We start from the raw sequence: 10,253 nt of genomic DNA, 5'->3' as shown, positions 1-10,253 counted from the left end.
TTAGCCACTATGCTACCAGAGCTCCTGTGAGTAGTTTAGTTATCCCATATTACAAATAAAAAGGTGAAAGTACACAGGTTATGTAAACAGCTATTAAAAGCCAAGCTATGACACCAAACTCAGGTTTATCTGACTTCAAAACTCATATACTCTTCTATTTGTATAAGTAAAATTGTAAAAATTAAAGAAGAGTGTCTTCTCTAAGAGATTATTCTAATTTTTATATCAGAAAGTCTATATTCTATTCCTATATCAAAATATTACTGAGCTGCTTTTCCATGGTTCTTTATCACCATTAGCTTGATACTGAAAATAATTCTGTGAAGATAACCAACATGTAGTCTTTATGAAATATATTAAATAAGTCCAAAGGAACTACAATTCCTATGAATATAGTGCACATCTCATTTTCAATTCACTAATTTCTGTTTCTATGATAAGCTCTACTTTAGAAATGGTACATTTTACTTGAACACAGAAACTTCATGTGGTTAAAATCCCATTTTCTCTTCTCTGTAGCATAGTTGATGAATGACAGCTGAATTTTCACCTGATAAGATTATATTAAGAAATCACAGAAAAGAGAACAGGCTTGTATTCAGAAATAAAGAAAAAAGTGTGAGTTTATCATGTGTATTTGATTCTTTGAGAAATGTTTTAAATAATGCTATTAATTATAATTGAACTGCTGGAAAGATAGACCAAAGTTCTAAGAACGAATTTGTAAGACAAGGAGAAAGGCAGTACGGAAGAGACCCTGGAACCTACAGACAGCATCCTCACCTTACATTGATAAAGATCATTAGTTTGCAAGGTCATTTCCCATGGCCCTTCAACATGCTGCTGTATAGGTCATTTTAAGCCATTCCATTCCCTATTTGTGTGGATAAAAGACATGGTATTAGGTTTTCTCTTGTCTTGACTACTCAAGTGGTAAACGTTCAGGTTTTTCTCATTGTACAATGAGTACAAATGACATGAAGAACATTTCTAAAACACCAACTTTACTTTCATTCATATGCTTTTTGTTAGGGCTTAGACTGTCAATAAATCAGAAAAGGTCTGGATTCTTTAAAACAATATTATTGTGTCATATTATCTGGTAGCATAGTGCCTAAGGCACTTGACTGCTAACCAGAAGGCTGGCGGTTCAAACCCACCAGCCACTCCTCGGAAGGAAGGTTGGGCATTCCTACTTCCGTAGTGATACTGCCTTGGAAACCCAAGGAGGGGTCGCTATGAGTCGGGGCCGACTGGATGGCAAATAACAACAACAACAATTATTTTTTTAAAAAAATATGTTTTCCTCCTCTTCTTATAAAATATGACCACTTACACCACATAGGCTCAGCCAGCTATGTCTACCTTTTAGCAGGTTTATGCACAGAAATGTGTTATGGTGGAAAAGCAAAGGTAAGGAGTCTGAGAACAGAGAATGGGAAAACGGATAGGAAATACTACCATTCTGAAAAGTTGCCAAGCAACTGATCTCATCAGATTTGAACTTCTGCCTCTGAAGCATGAGCAGGTGAGGACAGTTAAACTGATTCAATGCTGTCCCCTCACTCCTTTCTGTCTTTACATTAAAGTATCTATGAAACTTACTCCTCACATAGCGACTATTTCATTATATGAGATTTCCCATTTATGACAGCTTTGAAAAAATCCTCAGGCAGCACCTCTGAAGTTCCAGGCCTCATGCAGGGTTGCAGCCAGGCCTAGGGCACTCTCAGAAGCATGTACCTGAGGCCCTGGCAAATGCTGTGGAAGGAGCAGTAGCTGATGGTCAGCTGCAGGATGCCTTCTCTCATTGGTCCATGACATCTCAGTCCGGCCAGAGAGTGTGTGGCAAGGGCTGGTTGATGTGAGGCTGCAGGTGGGGGGCGGGGGAGGCAGGATGGGAGCCTGAAGGTGCTGGCGAGGTTTTGGGGGGAAGGGGAGAAGAGGGAATTGGGGCCACATGGGACTATGAGGCTGGGGGACGAGCAGGGTCCCCACCCATGGTGGGTGGTTGGAGGTGGGTAACACCCAACCATCACCTCCCTTCCAATCCCTGCAGGCTCCATGGTGGCGGGGAAAGAGGGCCACCACACCATGTGCTTCCTGAAGCTTGTCAGGGTACCCGACAGGGAGTGAGTGACTGGGTTTGTGGGCATGTGGGGGGGGGCACTGTCTCTGAAGACAGGGTGCTGCCCCCAACTCTTGCATAAGCTGATTTCACATAACTACCTTGTCTTTGGAATCCAACAATGTCAAAGTTTTGAGTGGGTATAGTGAAAATAAAAATCTAACCTACATTGGGCACTTTCAAGGCAATTTATAATGCACTGTCATTAAATTCTTAGAAAAACTATGCAGCAGATATTATCATCTTCATTTAACAAACAAGAAAAGGAGTTATGGTAGATAGGAATACAAAGTATGTCTGCTACTATGCAAACTAAACCAAACTCACTGGTGTCAAGTCAGATCTGACTCATAGTGAGTCCTCCTCGGGTTTCTGAGGTGGTATCTCTGAGGAAGTAGATTGCCCAATCTTCCTTCCGAGGAGGGGCTGGTGGGTTTGAATTGCCAGCCTCTGGTTAGCAGTCAAGTGTCTTAGGCACTACAGACCAGAGTTCCTTCTGCTATTACAGCCAATGTTATTAACCACTAATCTGTTCCTTCCCCTACTGATATTTGTGTTTCCAGAAATTATTCTTGTCTATCTTTTTAGGAAAGTAAAACTTAGTTTGTGCTTTCTGATTTAAAAAGGACATAACTCATTGTTGCCCAATCTAGCAGTTTCTTTTTTCCTAATGTCTGTCAGGACCACATCCAGCTAAATGCACGTTTATTAAAATGACCAGTAAATGCAAACCATCTACAAAAACATACAGTATCAGACCTACTTCTGTTTGCCTGAAATAAAATACTTGAATTTGGAAGGAGCAACATAATTTTTAGAAATTATTTTCCTACAATTTAGCAAATTTTTTTCATTATTTGAGCTAAGAATGTATTTAGTTATTAGTACTACTAGTAGGGTTCACAACTATCCATGTGTTCTTAATCCCAGATCTACCACTTACTAGTTGGGCATATTATTTAAACTTTCTGTATTTCCGATTTCTCATTTGTAACATAAGGATTTTATTAATATCTACTTCATAAGGTTTTCCTTTATGAGGTTAGGCTGTTGTGAGGATTAAATGGATTGATGCCATTGAAATGCTTAGAACATACATAAAAGTTCAGAAAGTATATGCTTAGTTTTTATAAAGACCTTCCACTGGATGTCATATCGTACTTGTCTACAAGCACAAATCACTGCACTTCTTTTAACTCACTCTAAGCAACAACCAGTGGGTACATGATATAAAATGAGAACTTTGGTTACACAATATATTTTAAAACCCACAGATTACTTTTAAGCATTTTTTTTGTTTCTTTGTTCACTATGCCTAATAACAGATCTTCCCTAAATATTTTCTCATATATTTAGCTTTAAAATATAAATGCACTAAGACAATGTCACAAGTACATACATATTTCACTAAAAGCATAAACTAAGCTCTGTACTATGTCTCCCCTTTGCTTCCCCAAATCCTACCCAAATTCTGATAATCTCAACTCTACCCTCTCTGAGTAAAGAGGTAATCTGGGAAGTTAGAAGATGAGTAATGGTGGTTAAATTCACATACTTCAAAGTAAGAGCATTTGTGACCAAGGCCTAAGTTGAACACACTAAGGATAAAGGACTTGTTGTTGTTGTTGTTGTTCTGTGCTGTCGAGGCGGACCCGACTCATAGTGACCCCTCCTTGGGTTTCCGAGGCAGTATCACTACGGAAGTAGATTGCCCCATCTTCCTTCCGAGGAGTGGCTGGTAGGTTTGAACCACCAGCCTTCTGGTTAGCAGTCAAGTGCCTTAGCCATTATGCTACCAGAGGACTTAGACATTGCATTTTAAAGTATCATACAAATATTTACAATTAAATTACTGTCATTTCCAGAAAACATCAGACGTGAAATTTTTGGCTTTTTTTAAATTTTTTGTTAAATACTTATTTTATTAGAATAGTGTATTTTCATCATCATTATTTTCAAACACAAAAGAATACTGTCATACTTGGGAGTACGTGTTAGGGACACTTTATAGGTTAAATACCTCAACCTTACTGCTATCAAGTCAATTCCGAATAATAGCGACCCCTTTAGGTTTCCAAGGCTATAAATCTTTACAGAAGCAGACTGCCTCATCTTTCTTCCACAGAGTGGCTGGTGGGTTTGAACCACCAATCTTTTGGTAGTAGCCAAATGCCTTAACCACTACACCACCAGAGATCCTTGTAGGTTAAATAGAGTTGTGTCACTCTATTCCAGTCATCTATTATAGTTTATGAAGCTCTGAAGTAATTTCTGCTGGTGCCCTTAGGATCTGAGATGAGATATTTATGTCACTCCTTGGCTCTCATACCTAGGTTTGAGAAGGTACCAGTCAGTAGGTATTTGTGGAATTAATAAATAAATAAATATTTTATGGCCCTTTTGAAAATTCCACCCAAACCTTTAAGTACTGTTACTCATTTATTAATTCAAATGATTTTTATTAAGAATCTACTATCTTCAAGACATTTTACTAGTCATGGGGCTGGGGTAGAGATAACAAAGCTGTCAGGTTTTTATACTGTATAGGTTTATAATATAATAGGGGAGAAAGCAAAGTATAAATACCTTCAATATATAATGGTTCAAAATTAGTGCTACCAGAGTAGTATAATTGATGAGCTATGCTAAAATATATCATTACTTATTCCCATGATAAAAAAAAAAAGCACACATACAAAGAATAACACAAAGTAAAATAAGTATGGTCCGTGTAAAATTTTTCATTCAAAGTTTTTACCCAAGATCAGTGAAGAAATAAGGCATGTGTATTAAGGTATGTGATGCCTGCTCTTTTGGGGTCAGGAGGGAGGCATATGACTATGGTGAACAAGTCAGGGGATTGAGAAAGGAGTGTTAAAAACAACTTTCCTTCTGTATAGCTCCCACTGACAAAATCTGGACTAATGAGCAGGGCTCCTGTCCTTCCCCAAAGTATAAGTGCCTCACTGAAAATTACAGTTTGAAAATTAGAAACGGAGGAGCAGAGACTACCCAATTAGTTTCATTCATTTTGCAATAAGGCCACAGACTTTCCTTCTCTGACTTTAGGCAATTTTATTTGCAAAATTTTCAGATGCACTATATCAATTTTAATTATTTGTGACCAGGTAACTTTCTTGGTCATGCATGGAAAAATAGAAGTTAAATAGAAAACAATCCTAGGTATATGTAACATTAGGCCCATCTTTGCCTTATATATTGTATGTCCATCCTCTTTAAAATGTCAACTCTTTCATTCACATGTCAAATTAATTTTGCTTACTACTCACTTGTCAACTATTTCATTATCTGATATTTTGCATTTATGACAATAGTAAAAAATCTACTATCCAACTATTTTGCACATTAATGATGGCCATGCAGCAGTTACGAATGCTAAGGTGCAAAGTGAGAGTAACACTGATCAACGTGGTTAAGGTTATGTGGCAAGTTGGCTAGGCTATAAATCTCAGTGGTTTGGCAGTTACGTAATGATAAAATTGGGCAGTTGTGTAATGATATCCTCATTTTCCATTTTGTGATGTGATGTGGTCATCCTCCATTTTCACATAAAGCTAATTTTCACATAACAACTTGGTCCTTGGAACCAAACCTTATCAGTAAGTGAGGAGTAGGTGTATTCCAATTTGGCAACATGTGACAGACAAAAATCACATGTGATGCTAAAATGTTTTAATTAAACCATTAATGAGCTAAACGTTACCGACTGTCCTTGCTTATCTTCGGAAAATTTAGAATAATTTCTATCGTCAAGCATTAAAATTGTTGAGATTCCTCTTAAAAGCACATGATTGACAGAGATCAATTATAAAGATTCAGAAGTTATCAAGTAATTCTCACAACTCAAAAGCCTATAAAAGGAAATGGAGATTCCCATGGCAGAAATGTGTTCTTATGTAAATATTAAGAGAAGAACTTTTATAGTTACCGTAAGTTGGAGTGCTTTCTCGTCTTCCTTGACTGCTTGACCTTCCTTTTTCATATTCATAACAATACAAGACAGTATCTTCTTCAACAATATTAAATCTCTTTCGATATTCCTGATCCAAAAAGGAATTTGGTGATTCAGATCCCTTATGCACTGGCTTGCCCACCATATGTCCCCTGAGGTCTTCACAGGGAAGGTTTCCTTTTTCATCTCTAAAGAAAAGGTAGAGTAAAGGAGAAGGATGTAGGAAAGAGTTAGGGTGGTAAAATGGCAGAAAGACTCTAAAACAGTAATAACATGTTTCCCATTCAATGTATCTTCTGATCTCTCCAACTTTCCTTTGAGGTTTATAGGGCAATTTAAAATTATTCTCTCTTAAATAGGATACTCTATATATCTCATTTAAGAGTAAAAAGAGCTATTCATAGAACTTATTCTAGACAGATGTATAAAAATTTTATTACACATGAATGTTTCTTGTGGAAACACTTGGAAAAACTTTATAAAACATGGAATTTAAACATACCATTTAAGGTGATGACAAGTTAATTTGCTCTTCTATGGAATTCTAAAGAGAAAAATCTCCACTAATTCATGAGATCCTTAAAACCTATTACTCATACCTAGTAATCAGTAATTGGGCCTATAACAAGTAGCATTTTGATAGAAATATTCCATTTAAGATTGGTTAAACTGATCCTTGTTTAGTTTATGAAATGTTTCACTGACTGGTTATGACCAATTTGTTAGAAAGGCTTGTCTTCTAGACCATGATTACTAGCATCAATGCAATCTGTTTCTTCCCTTGTCTATCATTACTTACATTTCTTCTTAGTTCTTAATTGTTTCCAGTTATCCTTAACAGTGGCATGAATCAATACTATGAAACTAGAAAAAAACTTAATTTTACATTAAATTTTAAGACTGAATTCTTAAATCTACAGAATAAAGTAAATTATAACAAGACATAGATAAAAAGAACAGATTTTCAATTAAGTCCTATTATGCCTTAAAAAGATGGTGATGAGCTTAGAAAACTAATGCCAATTTTAAAACAGGTGTCTCAGTTTCTTCTGCACCTATATGCAAATATATGCAAAGATTAGGATTGTCCAAAGGTAGACAGTTATATTCCTAGTATTTAAAATATGTAGACAGCAGTACATGCTACTCAAAACTTACTGAATCAGCAAACTGTCTTATCTACTTAACTTATCACAAGCTAAGACTGCTACTTACCTTTCCATTTGCTCTTTAATTTTTTAAAATAAAAGTATTATTAGCTATAAAATTATAACTATATAGCTAGTTCTTAGGCAACAGTAAAAAAATCAAAACAAAACACAGGTGGAATTTTATATGTAGCTAGTTGAAAACTTTTTCTGAACAAATTCTCCGGTACTTTTTGCTACTTTTAGATTTTGATCAAAAAGAAATTTATACTACAATTAGCTTGCAAATAGCCCTAAAGAATTTGTGGCATTGGTGTAAGGTCAATGTCTGTCTGTAAATGGGCAGACTTCACTATGAGGCCTGTAACGTGAATGCTAATGCAGGTGAGATAAAAGGATGATTCAGCTCTAGTTAATTTACCGTGCTCTATTTAGATGTACACACCCTGTGGTAGAAAATTGAAAATGCTGGAAGTGCTTACTTTATAATGATATGAACGTTGGACATTTTACCAACAGGGCAGACTAATTAAATGTATCTACATGGAACACAAATAAACTTGAGTAAAGAAAAGTACAAACCCCAAACAAAGTTTTCAGTAGAATAAATTAATACATGTAGAGTGTGTGTGCCATGAGTCCTTGAAGAACTTGTATTAATTCATTCTGTTGGAAACATATTTTTTTAACTTTTCTTAATGTTATACATTTGCACATGTAGTAATAAATCTACACCTTTGCTTTATTAAATATTTGAAGGAACAGATTAAAGGTTAGAGTGTTACTTTATTATTTAAAGGCACACAGTAGAATTAATAAGAAAAATCACCACTTAAACTTCATAGCTGTGGAAAGAACTATATTATATTCTTCATTTGCATCTCAGAAAAAAGAATTTGGTTAGATATAAAAATGCACTATATATTATGATTAATGGTAACTGTATATTCACAAGACAAAATAAGATACCAACTAGATCTCACTTACTTCACAAACATGAGTGTTTTCTTTTTTTTTTTTTTTAAAAAAAAAAGCACTTTTGCAATTTTTTTCTCCCTGGAATAAATGTGTTCAAAGAACTGTAATTACATGAACAAAAATTCTACCAAACTTGAGAACTAATCCTATTATTTTAAAGATGAGATAGTTTTTATTGGTTTATAATCCAAATTAAATACAAAATTTATATATGTTGCAAGGCTATATCTATAAAAAGAATGACTATTGCAAAAATTTTATGCATATAACTTCAAGTCAAGCCAGATAATGCAGATAATTTATACAAGGCTGTGGTATCTTTAAGGAACCTTGGTGGTACAGTGGGTAAGGCATTTGGCTGCTCACCAGAAAGTCAGCGGTTCAAATTCACCAGCTGCTCTGAGGGAGGAGATGAGGCAATCTACTTCTGTAAAGACTTACAGCCTTGGAAACCCAATGATGGTCGTTATGAGTCTGAATCAACTCAGTGGTCCAAAAAAACCAAAAAAAAAAAAACTACAACCAAACTCACTGCTGTCGAGTCAGATCCCACTCATAGAGACCCCCTCCTTGGGTTTCTGAGGCGGTATCACTATGGAAGTAGATTAACCTTCCTTCTGAGGAGTGGCTGGTGGATTTGAACTGCCAGCCTTCTGGTTACCAGTCAAATGCCTTAGGCATTATGCTACCAGAGCTCCTAACTCAATGGTAGTGGGGTGGTATCTTTGATGCATGTGTTTTGTGACTGTGCTGTACTAAAAGATTGTGTGACTAATTAACTAATAGTCTGAGTCAAAATATATTTAGAATATTGTTAAATTACACCTTGACTAACTAAAAATCAATTAAATAAAGCAAGATAATAAATACTAATTATGAATTTTACTTAAAAATATAGATTTTCAAGCAAAACTGACCAAATAGGGGCCACCATTTTGACATTTCAACTTTTGTCATGTTCTTTCCTATTTTTAAATAGCGCTCAGAAGACAGAGCTAGATTGCTTTACTCTTTTGTCTTCTTGAGCGTATTTTAAATATTTTCTGTCTAAGAAACACTTTATTTATAATACATTTCACTCTGGTGGCATAGTGACTAAGGCATTTGACTGGTAACCAGAAGGCTGGCGGTTCAAATCCATCAGCCATTCCTCAGAAGGAAGACTGGGCAATCTGCTTCCATAGACATACCACCTCGGAAACCCAAGGAGGGGTTGCTATGAGTCCAATCGACTCAACGGCAATCAGTCCTGTTTTTTTTTTTTGGTTTTCTACCCAAGAGATAAGGAAAGAACATTTAAAAACTGCAAGGATTTGGCAAAAATAATCTTATGGTGTATATCTGTACATACAGCCTTCTGGAAAATAGCCCTCTTAAATAATCATTTGCACTGAAATAAAAATCTTCCCAATTAAAATAAAAACAAAGAAAGAGTCCCTTCCTATATGAAGGATACATGCTTTTACTGTTCCTCATACAAGAGAACTCAGAAAGTCTGACACTATCTTAAGAGAGTTAAAATGCAATTTGTGTTTTACTAAGATATTGGATAGATTTGAACATCTGGTTGCAAATCGAACATAAAACTATAACATATATTAGAAAAATTTATGAAATGGTATCTTAGTAAATTATATCTTCTCATAAACTATGTTCCTATAGCCATATTTAATTCTCAAAAATAAGAACTAAAATGTTTATAAAACTGATTATAGTTTTGTAACCAGATAACAACACAGTATTCACAGACATGCCATGCTGCCATGTAGCATTTAGATCTTAAAATATCAGTACTAAGGAAGATGGATCAATCTCCTTCCGTAGTGATACTGCCTCGGCAACCCAAGGAGGGGTCACTATGAGTCAGGTCCGACTCGACAGCACGTAACAATAACAACATCATATACAATAAAGTAAAAAATTTCTGACACTAGGGGATCTAAAATGAAGAATAATGAAAATTAATTAAACTCTAGGAGTTTCAGTAATTTTATACACAGAAGAACTTCAATATTAAATATGGTGC

The 10,253-nt window shown here is 35.5% G+C and overlaps 1 protein-coding gene across 1 annotated transcript in view; it reads right to left on the bottom strand.

The window, feature by feature from the left end:
- Nucleotides 1–10,253, bottom strand: part of CNKSR2 (connector enhancer of kinase suppressor of Ras 2) — a 472,642-nt gene that overhangs the window by 165,087 nt on the left and 297,302 nt on the right. The window contains exon 13 of the mRNA XM_007957427.1: nucleotides 6,078–6,289. Within this exon, the coding sequence (XP_007955618.1) occupies nucleotides 6,078–6,289 (212 nt within the window). The remainder of the gene's footprint in view (nucleotides 1–6,077; nucleotides 6,290–10,253) is intronic.

This window comes from Orycteropus afer, unplaced genomic scaffold, assembly GCF_000298275.1.
Source record: "Orycteropus afer afer isolate SDZICR_OR568_19922 unplaced genomic scaffold, OryAfe1.0 scaffold00749, whole genome shotgun sequence".
NCBI classification, from domain to species: domain Eukaryota; kingdom Metazoa; phylum Chordata; class Mammalia; order Tubulidentata; family Orycteropodidae; genus Orycteropus; species Orycteropus afer.
Note: the sequence above shows the minus strand (reverse complement) of the source record. Positions and strands in the feature narration are given on the sequence as shown.